Genomic DNA, 23746 nt, shown 5'->3' on the forward strand with positions numbered 1-23746 from the left:
CTTCTCCGATCACACCAACCCTACCCAGCCACCATCACCGAACGACCGCCACCCCGCCGACCACCCAGACACCGCCGCCACCCCCCTTCCTTCTTCTTCCTCCCTCCACCGCTGATAATGAGTTTTGCTTGATGGTCTAGAATTTCTTCTTATAGAAGGAATAACTTCGTTGTAAGCATAGTTTCCAACCAACAAACAATTCCCACATCAAAAATTTGGTTTTGTCACAATTAACAAACCCCAAATGAAAATTAATCGGAGTATTTGGACTCCGGGTCGTCTCACAAAGAGTTGCAATGAAATGTATGATTATTGGCTATGAGGGGTATAGGGGGGTTTTGATTGATAAAGGGGAAATAAAATAAGAAAGACGAGAAAAGTAAATTGAGCAATTAAAGAAATCAATTAATAAAGAGAGACATTCATAGCAATGGATTGAGATCATAGGCTTTCTATCCTAGTCATGCATGATTAATTCATCTTATTTAGTTAACTCACACATCGGGAGAATGTCAAACAAGACTAATAAATCATGTCATAAATATAAACAAGAATTTATCTCATTACGTCATCTCCAACGATTGAGGAAGGTATCATGTTATCCTCATACTCGGAGAAAGTCTAATAAGACTAGCTAATCTCAATCCAAAAGTCCTAATCAACTCACTACTTTAATTAGCAAAAGATTAGCATCAATGGAAACAATATTAGCTAACAACTCTAGATCACCAACATGAGTTGGGTTTTCATGACTCAAGATTGCCTAATTACTCTTTCCAAGCCAAGAATGCTCAAAATCTACTCTAAGGCCCAACCAAGCATTTTGTCAAACACTTGGTGGGTACAAATGGAAAGCATAGCAAAATAGCAAGGAAAGTAAATCTACACTACTCAATTGCAAGGAATTAAATAACAACAAATCAAATCAACAATAAAGGAACATGAATCATAAATTGCATTAAAGGAAAAAAGGAAGAACAAGAGTGTATCAACAACAAAGTAAGCAGTTACAAGAATAAAATGCAAAATTAGAGAGCGGAAGAGTAGAGGAACAAGAAATTGTAAAGGAAAAGTAAATCAAAGCATGAATTAAACCTAGATCTAAGATGAAAATTAACCTAACAGAGAAGAGGGAGCTTCTCTCTCTAGAAATCTAACTAAAGGCTCATATTGGCTAAACTAATTGCTCCCCCTTTGCCCAAGCTTGAATTCTGCATAAAATAGCATTAGAAATGAGTTGGGTTGGGCCCAAAGTGCTTCAGAAATCGCTGGGGGCGATTTCACCTTAGTGGGCCACGGCAGAATCGGTGCACACGCGTACATGGCGCGTGCGCACCCCTTAGCGTGAAGCAACATATGGAAAATTTTATTTCATTTTGAAGCCCCAAATGTTAGCTTTCCAACGCAACTGGAACCGCCTCATTTGGACCTCTGTAGCTCAAGTTATGGTCGATTGAGTGCGAAGAGGTCGGGCTTGACAGCTTTACGGTTCCTTCATTTCTTCATGAGTTCTCCCGCTTTGCATGCTTTTCTCCTCACTTCTTCCATCCAATACTTGCCTTATGAACCTAAAATCACTCAACAAACACATCAAGGCATCGAATGGAATTAAAGTGGATTAAAATCACCAATTTTAGGGCCTAAAAAGCATGTTTTCACATTTAAGCACAAATCAAGGGAGAATTGCAAAACCATGCTATTTCATTGAATAAATGTGAGAAAAGGTGATAAAATCCCCCAAAATAAGCATAAGATAAATCATGAAATCGGGGTTTATCAAATCTCCCCACACTTAAACTAAGCATGTCCTCATGCTAAAATCAAGAAAGAAGCAAAGGGACATCAACATTTATTCAATGCAAACTAACTACATGCAACCTATCTATTTGCAATCTATCTACATGAATGCATCCACTTAGTCAAAATAAATCAATTTTCAAGAATATATATACAAACACAAGGGCTAAGGCAATAGCAATCACTCAACCCACAATTGAATTGAATTATTAAAAAGATTTTACAAACTTGCAAGAAAAGAGATGATCATGGGTGGAAATATGTAATTGAGCGATCGAACCCTCACCGGATGTGTATCCGCTCTAGGCACTCAAGTGTATGGGGTTGATTCACTCAATTCTCCCCTAATCATGCTTTCCAAGATTTATTTTTCATCTAACAATCAACAATTATTTCATGCATGCATACAAATATCATGAGGACTTTCCCATAGGTTGTAATGGGGCTAGGGTCAAGGTAGGATGCATATGGTCAAGTGAGCTTGAAATTTGAATCTTTGATTAACTTAAACTTCCCACCTAACCTATGACAACCTATACAATTCTAAACAAACCTAACTACCCATTCTTCACTTTTCCACACACTCATGCATTCTCTTCTTGATCACAACTCATATGCATTGACTTTTATTGAACCTTGCTTTGGGGCATTTTGTCCCCTTTTTATTGCAATTCTTTTTCTATATTTATTTTTTTTCTTATATATATATATATATTTTCTTTTTGTTGTTCTTATTTTTATTTTTCTTTTCAAACTAAAATATATACAAGAACATCAATGCATATGGTTTACATATGATTAATACATGAGTATGTACCCAATTTCCAAAATTTTTCAACAAAAACACAAACACACTTTTATCTCTACCCAATGTTCCCAACTATCCCAAAATCAAATGATAAACACTCTCACTAGCCTAAGCTAATCAAAGATCCGAATTAAGGGATAATTATTGTTTTTCACTTAGGCTTGTAATGTGCTACAATTAAGAACAAATGGGTTAAGCATAGGCTCAAATTGGTTATCAATGGAAGATAAAAGGTAGGCTTATTTGGGTAAGTGAGCTATTTGAACAATGGCCTCAATCATATAGATGCATGTATACATAAAATAATGGACATCTAGAATTAAACAAATCAAAGATTACAATCATAGGAAGAGAATAATGCACACAAGAATGAAAGTAAGTGGTTATGTATGATGTAACCACACAATTAGGCTCAAATATCACATGCTTGTGTTCTTAGCTCAAAAATCATGTTCCACAAAGTATATAATTCAAGCAAGTTTTAAAAAAAAAATTTTTCAATTGGGGTGCCCTATAGATAAAAGTCTTGGAAAATATCATGATTTTGACTAAGCTTATTATATACATATGCAAAATAAGAGAATGCAACTAAAAATCCTAAAATGCAATGCAAAAGTGTTGGGATTAGAAACTTGTCACCCAAAAATGCTGAACGGTCGGACGACCTCCCCACACTTAAAAGTTTGCACCGTCCTCAGTGCACTCAAAGATGAGCAAGGGGATACGGCGACTTTCTGAGTTGCTACCTTCAGCTGGTAGGTCAACCGGTTGCTGCGTGTTCTTCCTCCCGCTTCCATTTTTGCTTGTGGTGCATCAATCATGAAAAACAAAATAAACCTCGTAAGATGAGAAAATACAAAAGCAAGGAAGCGTGAATTGTTGGAATGAGGTGAATCACTAGAATTGAGTGGGTGAATTGGTGTGACAATAATGAAAAATAGTTGTATGGGTTCTAACTTGCATGCGGTTTAGAACTCATACTCTAGTATTTAAAAATCATGTCACAATTATACAAAATAAAACATGCACTTCACTCATTCTAGTGTGCTTGAGATACTTTAAAAGACTTGTAGGCTAAAACAACCCAACAAGTAGTGAAGAAGTATAAAAGCATTCAAGCAATTAATCAAGCCATTGTGAAATTGGATAGTGCATGGACATTGATTGATGTGTAGGTAGACTTAGTGAACAAAATGGTATATGAAACTCACACAACAATCAATGACACATATTGAAGTTGTTGCAACACCTAAGTGACATAGAGGTGAAACACATGGATGCTATGGGACTTAGGAAAAAGAAGATAGAAGTGAAAATTAATCACATAGCAAGCATGGTCCACAAAGCTTAGAAAGCTCAAAAATATGTCACTAGGTAAGCCTTCGATCCAATTTTACAATTCCACAACTTAATGCATGAAATAGGTGATGATCAATTAGAACAAGCATCCTAAAAAAATGCATTGATAATGTACAATTGCCTAACAATGGATGATGAATGCATGGTGGCCAAAACATGCAATTCAAAGAGGTAAGATGCATGAAGGAAATGTAACAAGTACTTGGTATTCACAAATGTTCAACATGAAAATTCAAGACCAAGTAATAAATTGCAACCTTAACAAAGGAATCCAACAATGACAATAACAACAATGATGTTAAACTAACATCCCATTAGTAATAAGCAGCAGTAAATGGTAAACAAGATTAGTAATCCAACACTTATAATGGAAATCAAAAATTAAACTAACTAAAGAAAATGGTGTTATATGATGCTTGGTAGTGTTGGATGATGATTGAAGGGTGGAAAGAGAAGAGAAGAAGGAAAGAAATGGAAAGAGGAGAAGAAAAGAAGGTGAGTGAAACAGGGCAATCCACGCGTGCGCGTCATGTGCGCGTAAGCGTGGATTGATGAAATGGAAGCGACGCGTACGCGTGCATGGCAAGGCAGAGAGTCAATGCAGACGCGCAAGGTACGCGTGCGCGCGCCTTTGGGCACAAAATTGGCACACTCCAGGCACAACTCTCGGGAAAATGTATGGAGGGGTGGAAAAACTCAATCCATGCGTACGCGTACATGGCACGGGCGCGTGGATGGTCGAAATTGCTTGGGCACGCGTACGCGTGGAGTGCGCGTGCGCGTGAATGGTGCTCTGTTTTTCAAAAAAAAAATTTTTTTCTATGTTTTTGTACCAATCCAAGCATTCCAAACCTCCAAACATCTACCAAAACATCAATAAACCTTATTTAACCTACTAAACTCCCAATTAAACACAACTAAGCAATTTAAAACAAAGAATTAAACCTATTTTACCAATATTTACGAAGAGGAAAAGGGAAAGAGTTTACCATGGTGGGTTGTCTCCCACCTAGCACTTTTGTTTATTGTCCTTAAGTTGGACTTATGGGGAGCTCTTCATCAAGGTGGCTTGTGCTTGAATCCATCCTTGAACATCCACCAATGCTTGGACTTCCATTGTGCTTCATCATTCAAAGTTAATAACTCCAAGCTTTGATGGAGTTCTTCACAAACCATAGGCTCCCAAAGTTGATCTTCCTTGTGCGATCCGGGATCCCACACTTTATTTTTACACCCGTCTTGAAGTTGACTCTCATTATTAGCCCATCCGGGTGGTGAGTAAGGTGAATTCTCTATAAAGTGACCAACAATCCTTCTAGACCCATCTAGATGAGCACTACTCCAACCTTTATATCTCATGTTTGATGCATCAACCATAATGAGCCTTGATTTGCAATGCCAACCATAAAACATCTTTCTTTTACGCTTCATCCCACAAAGCATCCTAAGTTGGCCATCCGTTTCAAGCAAACCATATTCAAGTGGGATAATAAAGCTAATGGAAATGAGTTTCACCTACTCAAATGAAGGTGTAGATGGCAACCTAGGCAAAGGTGATTCCAAGGGTCTTGACAAGGCATATTCAATTCCCATCCTCCTTTTTCTGAGGACTTCCACCTCTCCACAAGATCTCGTAATTTCAATCCTTTGTTCAACAATTTTATCTAAACCTTTTTCCTTACATAAATCATAAATGGGATGACGAGAGAGATTTACCTCCACATTGCTATCAACTCCAATGGGGGAAAGTTCTTCATGTTCAAAGGATTCTTCACCATTAAGACTTGGTGCTTGATCCCCATCACCAAGGGAACTCAATGCTTGGTCTATCCCATCCAAGACTTCATATGGAATATGCCTTGGAAGGTGTGCACTTTCCTCCCTAGCATCAATTTCAATCATCTTAGAGGAGTTTTCTTCAACTCTATGTTCCCAAAGAGGTTCCGCATCTCCTAAGTCTTCAACCACTTCTTCCTCTTGTTCAATAATCCCTACCTCCTCCTCTTGTTGCATGTCTTGCTTTAACTCCTCTTCTTCACCTTGGAGCTTCAAGTTCACTCCTTCGCTAAGCTCCTTGGTTGCTTCTCCACATTCCACAATGGAAGTGCCTTGATTGCATAGGCTTAGGCGGGATGAGACTATGTTACTAATGGCTTCTACCATGATAGCCGTTTTTGCTCTTAACTCCTCAAATTTCTTTTCATCCTCCTCGTGTCGTCTTAAGAGATGAGATTTAATATCTCTCAATTCTAGCATGAAGGCTTCATCGGGAGGTGATGGTGGAAGAAAGGGTTCATTGTTTGAGGGAAGGGTATTGTAGTTGGAAGGTGGTTCTTCTTGGTAGGGTTGTGGTGATTCAATAGTTCCCATTCTTTCCATTTGTTGCACAAAACACTCCATGGTTGCTTGAAATTGATCCAATGTCTCCTTGAAACGATTCCTTGACTCTTGTTCTTCTTGGATATCATGAGTAGGATCATATGACTCTTGGATTGAAGGACATGAGTATTCTTCCATGGGAGGTTGTGGTGGAAAGTGGTATTCATCTTGTGGTTGGAAATTTTCATACATTGGAGGTGGTTCATCTTGGTAATAATATGGAGGGGGTAGCTCTTGAAAATGTAGATGTTGGAATGGTGGTGGCTCTATGTGTGGCTCATATGGCTCATATGATTATTGGTGTGGTGGGTATGGATTAGGGTCATATGAAGATGGTTGGTGAAATGTGGCTTGTGAGTATGGTTGATGGTTATGTTGGGGATATGGCTCATAGGTGTATGGTGGTGGTTCTTGGAAGTCACAAGGGGATTCACCATAACCATTGGATTGGTATGCATCCTAGAATGGCTCTTCTTCATAGTGCATTGGTGGAGGTTGTTGCCATGAGGATTGATCATATGCATATGGCTCCTCCCACATTTGGTTATCCCATCCTTGATGCACATCTTCATTGAGGTTCTCATTTCCTACAACATAGTTAGAACTAAACTCATAGCCAAAGTGAGAATTCATGATAGCAAAGAAAATGAAAACAAAATCAAATAAGAAGCAAGAAAATTAAATCCTAAAACTAGCAAAAACTAACAAAGAAGCAAAAGGTAAACCTATTTACAATATTCACATATATACAATAACCAATAACACAACACCATTGCAACTCCCCGGTAACGGCGCTATTTTGATAATGAGTTTTGCTTGATGGTCTAGAATTTCTTCTTATAGAAGGAATAACTTCGTTGTAAGCAAAGTTCCCAACCAACAAACAATTCCCACATCAAAAATTTGGTTTTGTCACAATTAACAAACTCCAAATGAAAATTAATCGGAGTATTTGGACTCCGGGTCGTCTCACGAAGAGTTGCAATGAAATGTATGATTATTGGCTATGAGGGGTATAGGGGGGTTTTGATTGATAAAGGGGAAATAAAATAAGAAAGACGAGAAAAGTAAATTGAGCAATTAAAGAAATCAATTAATAAAGAGAGACATTCATAGCAATGGATTGAGATCATAGGCTTTCTATCCTAGTCATGCATGATTAATTCATCTTATTTAGTTAACTCACACATCGGGAGAATGTCAAACAAGACTAATAAATCATGTCACAAATATAAACAAGAATTTATCTCATTACGTCATCTCCGACGATTGAGGAAGGTATCATGTTATCCTCATACTCGGAGAAAGTCTAATAAGACTAGCTAATCTCAATCCAAAAGTCCTAATCAACTTACTACTTTAATTAGCAAAAGATTAGCGTCAATGGAAACAATATTAGCTAACAACTCTAGATCACCAACATGAGTTGGATTTTCATGACTCAAAATTGCCTAATTACTCTTTCCAAGCCAAGAATGCTCAAAATCTACTCTAAGGCCCAACCAAGCATTTTGTCAAACACTTGGTGGGTACAAATGGAAAGCATAGCAAAATAGCAAGGAAAGTAAATCTACACTACTCAATTGCAAGGAATTAAACAACAACAAATCAAATCAACAATAAAGGAACATGAATCATAAATTGAATTAAAGGAAAAAGGAAGAACAAGAGTGTATCAACAACAAAGTAAGCAGTTACAAGAATAAAATGCAAAATTAGAGAGCGGAAGAGTAGAGGAACAAGAAATTGTAAAGGAAAAGTAAATCAAAGCATGAATTAAACATAGATCTAAGATGAAAATTAACCTAACCTAATTCTAGAGAGAAGAGGGAGCTTCTCTCTCTAGAAATCTAACTAAAGGCTCATATTGGCTAAACTAATTGCTCCCCCTTTGCCCAAGCTTGAATTCTGCATGAAATAGCATTAGAAATGAGTTGGGTTGGGCCCAAAGTGCTTCAAAAATCGCTGGGGGCGATTTCACCTTAATGGGCCACGGCAGAATCGGCGCGCATGCGTACATGGCGCGTGCGCACCCCTTAGCGTGAAGCAACATATGGTAAATTTTATATCATTTCGAAGCCCCGGATGTTATCTTTCCAACACAACTAGAACCGCCTCATTTGGACCTCTGTAGCTCAAGTTATGGTCGATTGAGTGCGAAGAGGTCGGGCTTGACAACTTTATGGTTCCTTCATTTCTTCATGAGTTCTCCCGCTTTGCATGCTTTTCTCCTCACTTCTTCCATCCAATACTTGCCTTATGAACCTAAAATCACTCAACAAACACATCAAGGCATCGAATGGAATTAAAGTGGATTAAAATCACCAATTTTAGGGCCTAAAAAGCATGTTTTCACATTTAAGCACAAATCAAGGGAGAATTGTAAAACCATGCTATTTCATTGAATAAATGTGAGAAAAGGTGATAAAATCCCCCAAAATAAGCATAAGATAAATCACGAAATCGGGGTTTATCAACCGCCCCTGCCCTCCTCTGCGATCACCACCACCACGCCGCCGTCACCGCCCACCACCACCCATGCCCCCCTTCCTTCCCCTATTTTCCCCTACCCCCATTACCCCTACTTTTCCCTCCCTGCCCCCGAACAGCAGCCACCGCCACCGCGCCACCCTCCTCCGCCGCGCCAGACACCACCGCCACCACCCCCAGCCACCTCTCTGCCCCACTCCCCTTAATTAGCCTACCAGGTTCCGACGAACGCCACCTTTCTATCCATTCGTAGTTAATTCATATTTTTCTGTTTATGTTCATATTTAGGCTAGTTAGATATGCATGTTGTAGTGGATTCTAGGTTGTTAGGTAGCCTAGGATGTGGTTAGTGGATTTAGGCCTGTTTAATTGCACTGTTCGTGTTTCTTGTTTTATCAATTTGCAATTCTGCTGTTGCTGTGAAGTTAGTAATGTTCATATGCTGCTCTTCAAGTTCATGCTGCTATGCTCTTTTTTTTATTCATACTATTTAATTGCAGCTTTACTTTTGATTCATATGTACTATTCTGTTGCTGTTTATTTTCCGGGACAATCCAATTTTAGCTGGAATGCTGCCTAAATTTCTGTAAAATGTTTCCATTCATGTATTAGTTTTGGCATTTTCAACTATGCTTCCCTTAGATTTAACCAAACCAATTCATGAATTCTAGGGCAAGCTTTCTCATTCTCTTTGATTTCCTGGTTCTTAAATTGCATTTTTGATGCTTAGATTCCAATTTTTTGCTATTTCTATATCTATCTGAATCATCATCAACCTAATTTCCTTATTTGGTTATGAGTTACCTGTAGCCTTTAATTATGAATGCTTGTTACTTAGAAACTTATCATTATACCACTTACATTAACCCACTTTTTACTAACTCACTAATTTTCACTTCTTAAACTCTTTTTCAATTCTAACCAACCTAACCTTTCATACTCTCTCTTCTTGGTTTTTCACTTTCTCTTTAACCTTCTAACCATGGCATACTGATAATTTTTCTTAATTAACATGCCTTCCATTACATTTTGGATTGTGAATTCTTCTTTTCAGACGTTTAAATCCTATACAATCCTTAATGCACATTTACTTAACTCATTTTCCTTATCCTATTACTCCTTTGCCACTTTGTGTTTCTTTTGACTATTTGCCTATTTGTTTTCCTGTTTTTATTATATCCTGGTTTTCTGTCTTTCAGGATGTCTGCCAACCAAAGAAAAGGAAAAGCCAAGGCTACTACTGGCAAACGTAAAAGAGGAGAATCTGCTATGTCCATCATGGATATCATGCACGATGACTCCTGGCGGGAGAAAAACTTTACCCCGCAGAAGAAGGCCGACCAGCTACTCTCTGCTACTGATCCAGTAAAGTTTGCAAACTGATACTGTGAGCTGAAGTATCCGGTGTTTGCAACCTCTAGGAACCTGTACCTGGAGAGGACTCTGAAGATCCTAGAAGAACTCCAGCAATACACCTTTGATCAGATCAAACAAAGAGGCTGGTTTTTCCTGGAGAGAAACCTGACTGAGGTCAATGCATCTTGGGTCCGAGAATTCTACTGCAATTACTTCAGAAGTTAGAGTTGAAACCCCTTCCTCCACATCTCAAATATGCTTATCTTGAAGATGAGCAGAAGTTTCCGGTTATCATTGCAAGGGAACTTACTTCTCAACAAGAAGAGCAGTTACTTGATGTACTGAGGAGGCACAAGAAGGCAATTGGGTGGAGTTTGGCAGACATAGTAGGCATCAACCCTTAAGTATGTGAGCACAGAATATTTTTAGAAGAGGGAGCAAGACCTGTCCGTCAACCCCAAAGAAGATTGAATCCCACTATCTTGGAGGTTGTCAAAAAGGAAGTGACTAGACTATTGGAGGCAGGTATCATCTATCCCATTTCAGACAGTGAATGGGTTAGCCCAGTACAAGTGGTGCCCAAGAAGTCTGGAGTCACTACAGTGAAGAATGAGCATGGAGAGCTCATAGCAACTAGAGTTCAGAACGTTTGGAGAGTCTGCATTGATTACAGGTGTCTCAACCAAGCCACCCTTAAGGATCACTACCCACTTCCATTCATTGATCAAATGCTGGATCGCCTGTCAGGTAAATCACATTATTGCTTTTTAGATGGTTACACAGGTTATTTTCATATTCATATAGCTCCTGAGGATCAGGAAAAGACCACTTTTACATGTCCTTTTGGGACTTATGCTTACAAGAGAATGCCCTTTGGCTTGTGTAATACACCAGCTACTTTCCAAAGGTGTATGATGAGTCTTTTCTTTGATCTTATTGAGGACTATATGGAGGTTTTTATGGATGATTTTAGCGTTTATGGTGATTCTTTTAGCCTTTGCTTAGATGGATTATCTAGAGTATTAGATAGATGTGTTAATACAAACCTTGTATTGAATTTTGAAAAATGTCATTTTATGGTGAAACAAGGGATCGTATTAGGACATGTGGTATCTAATACTGGCATTTCTATAGACCCAGCAAAGGTGAATGTTATTTCTAGTTTACCTTACCCCTCTTCTGTAAGGGAAGTCCGTTCGTTCCTTGGCCATGCAGGTTTTTACAGGAGATTTATTAAGGACTTTAGTAAGGTAGCACTTCCCTTATCCAAATTACTACAGAAGGATATTGAGTTCGAGTTCGGTGAAGATTACAAGCAAGCGTTTGATAAGCTGAAGGCCGCCCTGACTCAAGCTCCAATTGTGAGAGGACCAAACTGGAGCCAGCCGTTTGAAATCATGTGCGATGCTTCCAACCATGCAGTAGGAGCAGCGCTGGCTCAGCGCGAAGGTAAGGATCCTTTTATTATTGCTTACGCGTCTAAGACTTTAGACGCTACCCAGTCCAATTATACTACTACTGAGAAAGAGCTTCTTGCTATTGTTTTTGCTCTGGATAAATTCCGAGCTTATTTACTTGGTACTAGAGTAGTAGTGTATTCAGACCATGCAGCTTTAAAGTATCTATTATCTAAAAAGGAGTCCAAACCAAGGCTTATACGTTGGATACTGCTATTACAAGAATTTGATTTAGAAATAAAGGATAGGAGTGGTAACCAGAATTTAGTGGCAGACCACTTGAGTCGCCTTGAGCACATTAAGGATGATTCTACTCCTATAGATGATAATTTTCCAATTGATAACCTGCAAGCAGTATCTGAGGTATCTCCCTGGTATGCACATGTAGCTAATTATCTAGTTAGCCGCACATTTCCTCCTAACTTTTCTAAGCATCAAAGAGACAAGCTGAAAAGCGAGTCTAAATATTATATATGGGATGACCCATATTTATGGAGATGTGCCGCTGATCAGGTAATTAGACGGTGTGTGCCTCAATCAGAATTCCAGTCCATCTTAGAGGCTTGTCACTCATCTGAGAGTGGAGGACATTTTGGCCCTCAAAGAACTGCTAGAAAAATCTTGGACTGTGGATTCTGGTGGCCTACTCTTTTTAGAGACGCTGCTGAATTTTGTAAATCTTGCCCCCCATGCCAAAAATTTGGTAATATATCCAGGAGGGATGAGATGCCTCAATAAATTATGCTTTTCTGTGAAATTTTTGATGTTTGGGGCATTGACTTCATGGGTCCATTTCCAAATTCTAATGGTTATTTTTATATATTATTAGCTATGGACTACGTTTCCAAATGGGTGGAAGCAATTCCTACCCGCACTGATGATGCTAACACTGTTGTTTCCTTTGTGAGAAACCACATTTTTTGTCGCTTTGGATCACCACGAGCAATCGTGAGCAATCAAGGCACCCATTTTTGTAACAGGAGACTAACAGGATTAATGAAGAGGCATGGGATAATTCATAAGGTTGCAACAGCATACCATCCTCAGACCAATGGGCAAGTCGAGGTGTCGAACAGAGAGATAAAGCGTATCTTGCAGAAGATAGTCAAACCTCATAGAAAAGACTGGAGCACCAGGCTACAAGATGCACTCTGGGCATATAGAACAGCATACAAAACACCCATTGGGATGAGTCCGTTCCGCTTGGTTTACAGAAAAGCTTGTCATCTCCCTGTTGAGGTAGAGCACAAAGCCTTTTGGGCAGTCAAGGAGTGCAACATGGGGATGGAGAACGCCGAAGCGGAAAGGAAGTTGCAACTGCAAGAACTGGAAAGCCTTCGCCTAGAAGCTTATGAGAACTCAAGACTATACAAGGAAAAGATGAAGGCTTCACATGATCAGCACATCAAGAGGAAAGAGTTCCAACCTAGGGATTTAGTCCTCCTTTACAAATCTCGTCTGAGGCTCATGCCAGGCAAGTTGAGATCCAGATGGGAAGGTCCATACAGAGTAGAGAAGGCCGAACCGTACAGAGTTTACCACCTAAGTCATCCTTCAATTTCTGAACTTATCAAAGTTAATGGACAACGCCTAAAGCTATACCATGGCGAGAAGATGCAGAAAAACAAGGAGCTTGAGATCTTCCTCTTGGAAGATCCCCACATAGCAGAAGATTGAGCTACTGGAGCGTCCAACTTACGGACGTTAAAGCAAAGTGCTAGGTGGGAGACAACCCACCATGGTATGATCATTCTTTTCTCTATTTTTAGTTTTCTTATCCAATAACTCTTCTCTTTATTAGTATATTTCGTGCATCTGTATTTACTTTATTTTAAAAAAAATGCCACGCAACGCGACCGCATCAGGGACGCGTCCGCGTCGCAAGGAGAAGGGAGAAAAATAAAAAACGAACAGAGAGTCATGCTGGAGCATGGCTGGAGGAGTGCCAGTGGCACAAATCAGCCCACGCGACCGCGTCGCCGACGCGTCCGCGTCGTATGGGCATAATGGCCTCCCACGCGGCCGCGTGCCCTGATTTTTGACGTTAAACGGGTGCACAGCTGAAAGTTGTGCTAAAGTGGTGCTGGACTGGCGCTGGATGCGCAATTCCCCTCACGCGACCGCGTGCCCCACGCGGCCGCGTCGTGCCCCATAAACTGCCCACTCACGCGATCGCATCCCCACGCGATCGCGTCACCTAAAATTTGGCATTTAATAATTTTGAATAGAGAGTTGTGCGGGTGCGAGGCAACCCTCACGCCACTGGCACAAACTGGGTCACGCGACTGCGTGACCGACGCGACCGCGTACCTCACCTTAAGTGCAAGTCGCGCGACCGCGTGCCCCATGCGATCGCATCGCTTGCGCCGCACAGCTCAACCTAATTTTGCCAATTATCATATCTTTTTCTTCTCCAAATCCTAATTTTTCTTTTCCCTCCTTATTTCTTCCTCCTCCCCTCTTCCTTCTATCTCACCTTTCACTCTCTCTCCCTCACCTCCATTAACAAGGTTTTATTTTCTTCTTCATCCTTTTCTTTTCTATCATTCTTCTTATTTTATATGTTATTTTCTTTTCTTTTCTTTTTCTTTTCATTATTCATATTTTCTTCCTTCTTCTTTCCTTTTTACATGGTGTTAGAATTTTATTTGAGTCATTATTTTTTATTATATGCTTGTGGATTGTTGCAAATTGTTTGACAATTATATATTATTTTCTTTAAAGGGTTGCTTGCATGTTCACTTTAATACTTTATATACCTTCTTCACCATGCATGCTATGTGTTTGTGAAAAAGCCTATATGGCATTATGTACTTCTCTATGTTATTCTACTATTCAATGCTTGCTTTTCACAAATCCCCTTTACTATTATATTAATTGAATTTAATTGTCAATACAAATATGATGGTTTGTTACAAAGTAATGCTTGGTCTATGCTACTCATGCCCTTTGCCGGCATGCCAATAAACACCTTGCATTCACTTGTCATCATATGCACTAACTATTTTCCATTAATGATCTTTCACATGTACTCATGAGTGTGTATTGACATCATTTACCTTTTAATGTGCATCCATCACCACCTTTTCCGTTCTCTTCCTTGCTATATATCTCTTTAAATTCAATTTACTCTCTCTTCCCTTTTTAGGATGGCCACCAAGAAAGGAAAAGAGAAAGCTACTTCTACACCCCCAGCAAGGAGAGGAACTAAAAGAGCACTAGTGGCAGAGCCTTATTCAACTGCAGTCAAGCCCTCAACAAAAAGAGTTAAGAGGATCATAAAGGTTGATGAAAAGGAGAAAGCCTTTCCAGTAAAGGACACTGCTCGATTTTCCAATCGCTACTGTGAGCATATGTTCCCCATCCTGGCTGAAAGGAGTTACAACAACGAACACCTTCTTATCCTCCCGCCCAATATTGCTACTTTTGTTGAGCCGCAAATTGAACGAAGACAATGGGGTTTCCTACAGTGACAACAGAAGCAGGTCAATCTTTCTTAGGTAGTCGAGTTCTACTCTAACTTCTACATGCCTACCTGATGAGCGGATAATTTATACGCTTTTTGGCATTGTTTTTAGTATGTTTTTAGTAGGATCTAGTTACTTTTAGGGATATTTTTATTAGTTTTTATGTTAAATTCACATTTCTAGACTTTACTATGAGTTTGTGTATTTTTCTGTGATTTCAGGTATTTTCTGGCTGAAATTGAGGGACTTGAGCAAAAATCAGATTCAGAGGTTGAAGAAGGACTGCTGGTGCTGTTGGATTCTGACCTCCCTGAGTAAGCAAGTAAACCACCTTTTGAAGCACCAGTCGCATAGGGCGACCGGGCCAGGCCGAGTCAGAAAGGCTTTGATGACTCAAGGTTCATATTAGGGAAAGGAGAGTGAGGGGCAGAGGGGGCTGCCCTCGGCCCGATCATCCAATTCACTCCAACAGACAGGCATGGTTCTGTAGTCAAAGCAACTTCGTCACTTTCGTGTACCCATCGGACGGCAGCCCTTACAGAACTCAAAATGGCGCGCTTCCAATTGCGTTGAAAAGTAGACATCCAGGGCTTTCCAGTAATATATAATAGTCTATACTTTGGCCGAGTTTAGATGACGCAAAAAGGGCGTTGAATGCCAGTTCTACGCTGCAGTCTGGAGTTAAACGCCAGAAACACGTCAACCAGAGTTGAACGCCAAAAACACGTTACAAACTGGCATTCAACTCCAAGAATGACCTCTACACGTGTAAACTTCAAGCTCAGCCCAAGCACACACCAAATGGGCCCCAGAAGTGGATTTATGCATCAATTACTTACTTCTGTAAACCCTAGTAGCTAGTTTAAGTATAAATAGGACTTTTTCCTATTGTATTTACATCTTTTGATCATTTTTTAGATCTCTAGACCTCCATGGGAGGCTGGCCACTCGGCCATTCTTACCCTATATTCACTTATGTATTTTTCAACGGTAGAGTTTCTGCACTCCATAGATTAAGGTGTGGAGCTCTGCTGTTCCTCATGATTTAATGCAAAGTACTACTGTTTTATATTCAATTCAACTTATTCCGCTTCTAAGATATTCATTCGCAATTCAACATGAATGTGATGAATGTGACAATCATCATCATTCCCTATGAACGCGTGCCTGACAACCACTTCCGTTCTACCTTCGATTGAATGGATATCTCTTGGATATCTAATACAGGGGACCGAGTCCGAGTTATTAAGTGTCTTCGTGGTATAAGTTAGAACCCATGGATGGCCATTCCTGAGATCCGAAAAGTCTAAACCTTATCTGTGGTATTCCGAGTAGGATCTGGGAAGGGATGGCTGTGACGAACTTCAAACTCGCGAATGCTGGGCGTAGTGACAGACGCAAAAGGATAGTAAATCCTATTCCAGTATGATCGAGAACCTCCAGATGATTAGCCATGCAGTGACAGCGCATTGGACCATTTTCACAAGAGAGGATGGGAAGTAGCCATTGACAACGGTGATGCCCTACATACAGCTTGCCATGGAAAGGAGTAGGATTGATTGGATGAAGACAGCAGGAAAGCAGAGGTTCAGAGGAACGAAAGCATCTCTATGCGCTTATCTGAAATTCTCACCAATGATTTACATAAGTATTTCTATTTTTATTTTATGTTTATTTATTTTTTAATTTCGAAAACTCCATAATCAATTATTATCTTCCTGACTGAGATTTACAAGATGACCATAGCTTGCTTCATACCAACAATCTCCGTGGGATCGACCCTTACTCACGTAAGGTTTTATTACTTTGACGACCCAGTGCACTTGCTGGTTAGTTGTGCGAAGTTGTGAAGTTATGTTTGGACCATGGTATTGTGCACCAGTTTGTTGGCGCCATTGCCAGGGAGAGAACGAACAACAAATTTTACAACCTGAGTAACAATTTCGCATACCACTACCCTGCAGTCTGTCTTTGTCCGTCAGAAGCAAGTCCCCATTACAGAAGAGGCTATTCAACAAGCTTTGAGTCTTCCCCCTATTCCAGAAGGATTGGACGCTTTTCAAGAAGCTGCACTCAAGCGCCAGATGTACCAATTTGACTGGGAAGCTATTCTCAGAGTTATCGCACTACCTGGCAGCCGTTGGATCTACGGATACCATCGTACCCGCCCTAAGGGAATATTAGCTTCAACACTTACCTTGGAGGCTCGCGTTTGGGCACAGATCATGTCCCATTACGTCTTTCCGAGCACTCACGAGTCCTCCTTCACTGCAGACATGGCCGTTCTACTATGGTGCATCCTTACAGACTAGCCCCTGAATCTACCAAGACATATCCGGAATGCCATGGGACACGTACAAATTGTGGGCAACTTACCTTTTCCCGTCTTGGTCTTAGATCTTGTCTCAACAGCCGGAGTTTCCTACAAAGCTGGAGACACCAAAGCCATGCTTCTACGGGATGATCAGTATGTCCCCAATGGGAAGTACCTCAGACTTCCAGTATGCCTTCCCACTGCTCTAGTTGAAGATATTCCTTCTTCAACACCACAAGCACCTACAACAGATGAACTGCTCCAGCAGATAATCAAAAGATTGGATCGGCAAGAACAAAAAGTGAAGTTAAGAGAGCGCCGTAATGAGCGCCGATTCAAACACCTCAAGGAGCTACTCAAGGGACACTTCAAGGACTCAGACACCCCGGACTCCACTTCCTTTACCAGAACAGGGAGCCATGATGGTCCCAACTGTGGAGATACTGCAACCAGCCCACCCCTGTTCCTGACAGATGGCACCGAGGACGGTGCAAAGCCTTAAGTGTGGGGAGGTCGGTCAGTACCTGACTTCCGGAGGTAATTTCTCTTCCCTAGCACCAATAAATTAGGATATTTTAGTTAGTTTTTCTTTCTTTTATAGAATAGGATAAATTGCATAGTAATAGGTTAGTTGCATGCATGCTCTACTTGATTGAAAAGACAATAAGTTTCTTCTAAGACTCTATCTTTGGAACAAAATTTCACTAATTTTTAAAATTTTTATGATAAATTTGCTTGAAGTTGTATTTGGAATATGATGTTTGAGCTAAAGAACACACAACCTGTGAAGATTTGAGCCTTTATGCATGGTTACATTATTTAACCATAATTATTTTATTCTTGTGTGTTTACTTCTCTATGATTGTAATCTATATTTTGTTTCATCCTATATGTCCAATATTTATTATATTCGTATGCTTGCATATGATTGAGACCATCTTTTGTTTAAACTCACTTATCCAAATTAAGCCTACCCTTTTCAATTACCTTTGTTAACCACTTTGAGCCTTTAAATCCCATTTGTTCTATATTTCACCACATTACTAGCCTTAAGCGGAAAAACAATTGTATATCCCAAATTGAATCTTTGGTTAGCTTAAGATAGAATTGTGTGTGCTAGTTAAGTATGGAAAATTGTGGGAACAAAAGTTATTAAGGAAATGTGTCATGATAATACAATGAGAATTTTGATACCTACTCATGTGAAACTATTAAGAATTAAAAAAAATCTATGTGCATTGATAAGCTATGTTTACTTTTATTTTAAAATATATATATATATATATATATATATATATATATATATATATATATATATAAGGGGACAAAATTACCCCAATGCTGAATTAAGAATTCAAGGATCAATGCACATATGATAAAAAAAAATTAAAATAAAAAGTTGATACATGAGTATGGAATGTAAAAGGGGAACTCTGGGTAGCTAGGTATGAATTCTAAAGTTATGTAAATTATATAGGTTGGGTTGAAGCTTGGGTTAATTAAAGATTCAATTTATAAGCTCACTTGACCATATATGTATCCTAACCTTTACCTTGGCCCCATTACAACCTTGAAAAGACCTCATGATGTTTGCATTAGTATGTTAACTGTTGTTGATAAGACAAAAGTTAGAGAGCATGATTAGAGAAGGATAGAGTGATTACCCTATACACTAGAGATTAGAGCGTACATACATCATCAGTGAGGGTTCAATGCTTGAATTTCCATGTTCCCTGCTTTCATAAGCTATCTTCTTGCACTTTTATCTATCTTACTGTATAATGATAGAATTAGTGGAATTTGATCTGTAATTGTTTTGAAGAGCTTCTTTACTTTTGATCAAGTGGGCAAGAATCATATAGTTGCATTCATATATATAGGATTGCATTACATTGCATGAATTTCTGCATGTTCATACTTATTTATTTTATCTCCTTCAATTAAGCATGAGGACATGCTAATGTTTAAGTGTGGGGAGGTTGATAAACCACTATTTTATGGTTTATATTGTGTTTAATTGTGTGGTTTTATCATGATCCTGACCCACTTATTCATTAAAATAGCATGCATTTATATTTCCTTCCTGAAATTATTACATGAGTGAAAACTGCTTCCTAGAGACGATTAATTATACATTTTACATCTCCTTTATTCCATTCGATGCCGTGATCTATGTTAAGCGTTTCAGGCTTTATAGGGAGAGAATGAGTTGGAGATTGGAAAGGAAGCTAGCAAAAATGGAAGGAACACAAGAAATTGAGGAGATGACCAGCGAGAAGCGACGCGGCCTCATGGACGATGCGACCGCGCGGAGAAGATCAAATCGCAGTGACGCGGCCACATGGATGACGCGACCGCGCGAAATGGAAAAGCACGAGCGACGCGGAGGCGTGGATGACGCGCCCGCGTGGTGAAGCGAAACGCGAATGACGCGTCTGCATGAGCGACGCGATCGCGTGGCATGCGCGATCTGCATAATTTGCTGAATCGTTGGGGGCGATTTTGGATCCTATTTTGACCCAAGTTTCGGCCCAGAACAGCAGACTAGAGCCAGAGAACACGCAGAAACCAAAAACAACGTTCATTCTACACAATTTTAGTTTTTAGGTCTAGTTTTTACTCCTCCTCTAGGTTTCTCTCTCTACACGTTCATAGTTCTTAGGATTTTAGTTTCTCTTACTTTTTTGGCATTGGAACACTGAGAAGAGTTATTACCTCATCAAGACTTCGTCATTCTAGTTCGTTTTCTTTACTTGGTTTACTCTTCCATGTTCTTTGCTTTGTTAATTTTACCATTGGAATATTCTTAGGATTATTTAATATAAGGATCACTTTTATTTTTAATTGACTATTTTAATTTTTATTTACAATGTCTTTCTTTAATTCCTTTTCATATGCTATGAATTTACCTTTACAATGAGTGAGTAGTTCCCTAACTTGATGGGGAATTGATTGAAAGGAACCCTTGAGTTGGAAGGCTTGAAAGAAAAATTGTAATTGGGTTTATGGTTGGATTGCCTCCTAATCACTAACACCAATCCCTTTTAATTAAGTGGATTGCAACTTGTGAACGGACGTAGCATTCCAACTTGTTTGACTTTCCTTCACCTAGTGAAGGATAACTAAACAGGATAACCTTTAATTGTCAATTAATCCTGAGAGCATTCCAACAATAATAGGGATTCCAACTAATCAATTTCCAGTCAAGGCTTTTATTTACATTATTCAAATTCATCAATTTAATTTCCTGTTTGCCCAATTCAAATCTTTTTGAAAACCTCTGATTAATAGAATAGCACACTTTTCTGCAACTCGTTGGGAGACGACCTGGGATTCATACTCCCAGTATTTTAAATTCAATTTTCTGTGACACCTTTCTAAATTGATAGGCGGATTTCTGGCGAATTAAGAACTATACTTGCAACGTATATATTTTAACAATTTTTAATTCGCCAATTTCTGCCCGCATCAGTGAGCTAAACAAATAATGGCCTCAATCATATGCAGGCATATAAATATATTAAACATTGGACATATAGGATGAAACAAAATACAGATTACAGTCATAGAGAAGTAAACACACAAGAATAAAATAATTATGGTTAAATAATGTAACCATGTATAAAGGCTCAAATCTCACAGTTTGTGTGTTCTTTAGCTCAAAAACCATGTTCCAAATATAACTTCAAGCAAATTTAACACAAAAGTTTTGATTAAAATTAGTGAAATTTTGTTATAAAAATAGGGTCTTAGAAGAAACTTATTATCTTTTCAATCAAGTAGAACATGCATGCAACTAATCTATTACTGTGCAATGTATCCTATTCTACAAAAGAAAAACTAACTAAATATCCTATTTTATTGGTGTTAGGGAAGAGAAATTACCTCTGGAAGTCAGGTACTGACCGACCTCCCCACACTTAAGGCTTTGCACCGTCCTCGGTGCCATCTGTCAGGAACAAAGGTGGGCTGGTAGCAGTATCTCCACAGTCGGGACCGTCATGGCTCCCTGTGCTGGTAAAAAAAGTGGAGTCCGGGGTGTCTGAGTCTCTGTATTTTCCTTTAAGTAGCTCCTTGAGGTATGTGAATTAGCGCTTGTTACGACGCTCTCTCAGCTTTGCTTTGTGTTCCTGCCGATCCAACCTCTCGAGTATCTGATGGAGCAATTGGTTTGTTATAGGTGCTTGTGGTGTTGAAGGAGGAATGTCTTCAACCGGTTCAGTAGGCTGGCTTGTAGTGGCTGCTGGAGGTCTGATATATTTCCCGTTAGGGACATACTGATCATCCCGTAGAAGCATGGCTTTGGTGTCCCCAGCTCTGTATGAGACTTTGGCTGCTGAGACAAGATCTGAGACCAAGGCGAGAAAAGGTAAGTTGCCCGCGATTTGTACGTGTCCCATAGCATTCCGGATGTGTCTTGGTAGGTTCAGAGGTTGATCTGTAAGGATGCACCATAGTAGAACGGCCATGTCTGCAGTGAAGGAGGACTCGTGAGTGCTCGAAAAGACGTAATGGGACATAATATGTGCCCATACGCGAGCCTCCAAGGTAAGTGCGGAAGCCGATATTTCCTTAGGACGGGAACGATGGTATCCGTAGATCCATCTGCTGCCAGGTAGCGCGATGACTCTGAGAACAACATCCCAGTCAAATTGGTACATCTGGCACTTGAGTGCGGCTTCTTGAAATGCGTCCAATCCTTCTGGAGTAGGGGGAAGATCTAAAGCTCGTTGAATGGCCTCTTCTGTAATGGGGACTTGCTTCTGACGGACATAGACAGACTGCAGGGTCGGCAGGTGGAAGTTGGAGTAGAACTCGACTACCCAGGAAAGATTAACCTGCCGTGGCTGTCTCTGTAGGAAACCCCATTCTCTTCGTGCAATTTGCGGTTCAACAAATTTAGCGATATGGGTTGGGAGGATAAGAAGGTATTCGTTGTTGTAACTCCTTTCTGCCAGGATGGAGAACATCTGCTCACAGTAGCGATTGGTAAATCGCGCAGTGTCCTTTGCTGGGAAGGCTTTCTCTTTATCATCAACCTTTATAATCCTCTTGATTCTTTTTGTTGAGGGTTTAACTGCAGTTGAAGATGGCTCTGCCACTAATGCTTTCTTTGTTCCTCTTCTTGCTGGTGGTTTGGGAGTAGCTTTCTCCTTGTCTCTCTTGGTGGCCATCCTGAAAAAGAGAAAAAGAAAGTAACTTGAATTCAAAGGGATAGAGCAAGGAAGAGGATGATATAGGTGATAAGCAATGCACGGTAAAAAGGATGTCGTTAACACATAGTCATGACTACATGAAAAGTGCATCAAAGGGAATAAAGCAAGTGCATTTGGTGGTAATTAGATGCAAGATGTTTATTAGCATGCTAGCAAAAGCATGAGTAGCATAGATCAAGCATTAATTACTTAAATGTGTTATCACTCGTAACAAACTGGCCATCACGTTTGTATTGACAATTATCTTCAATGAATAAAATATGAAAGGGGTTTTGTGAAAATAGGCATTAGAATAGTAGAATGGAATAATCTGGAAAAATGCATAATGCCATATGGGCTTTTTCACAAACACATAGCATGCATGAGGAATAAGCTATTGAAATTATTAAATTGAACATGCAAGCAACCCTTAAAAATTAATATATAATTGCCAAATAATTTTACAACAATCCACAAGCATATAATAAGAAACAATGACCCAAATAAATTTCTAACACCAATTAAAGAAAAAAAAAAGAAAAAGAAAACATGGATAAGGAAAGTAAAAAGAAAAGAAAAGAAGAAAACATAAAAATTAGAAGGATAATAGAAAAGTAAGGAAGGAAGAAGAAAAGAAAAAAAACCTTGATAATGGTGGTGAGAGAGAAAAAGTAGAACGTGAGAAAGAATGAAGGAAGAAGAAAAGGGGAGGAAAATAATGAGGAGGGGAAAGAAAAAGTAGGATTTGGGGAAGAGAAAGATAAGATATTTGGCAAATTAGGATAAGCTGTGCGGCGCAAGCGACGCGAACGCGTGGGGTACGCGTTCGCGCGGATGGCGCTTAAATGAAATGACACGGTCGCGTCGGTCACGCGGACGCGTGACTCGTTTTGTGCTACTAGCACAAGGGCAGCCTCGCTCTCGCACAACCCTCTGTTCAAAACTCATTATTGCCAAATTCCAGGGTGACGCGGTCGCGTGGTCGACGCGATCGCGTGAGTGGCCATTATTGGGATATGACGCGGACGCGTGAGCCATGCTTCCGCGTGGTAAGGCTTGTGCGTTCAGCACCAGTCCAGCACCACTCTAGCACAACTTTCGGTCGTACACCTTTTCTTACGTCG

General features: G+C 39.7%; 1 protein-coding gene across 1 annotated transcript; it reads right to left on the reverse strand.

Annotated features, from left to right (window-relative positions):
• Positions 1–21515: 21515 nt before the first annotated feature.
• Positions 21516–22601, reverse strand: LOC148564053 (uncharacterized). Its single transcript, XM_088487749.1, has one exon. It carries the CDS (start codon positions 22599–22601, stop codon positions 21516–21518), a length of 1086 nt encoding a protein of 361 aa, XP_088343875.1.
• Positions 22602–23746: the final 1145 nt, after the last annotated feature.

The sequence above is a fragment of the Arachis ipaensis genome, chromosome B5, assembly GCF_059453495.1.
Source record: "Arachis ipaensis isolate K30076 ecotype BB chromosome B5, ASM5945349v1, whole genome shotgun sequence".
In the NCBI taxonomy this organism is placed as follows: Eukaryota; Viridiplantae; Streptophyta; class Magnoliopsida; order Fabales; family Fabaceae; genus Arachis; species Arachis ipaensis.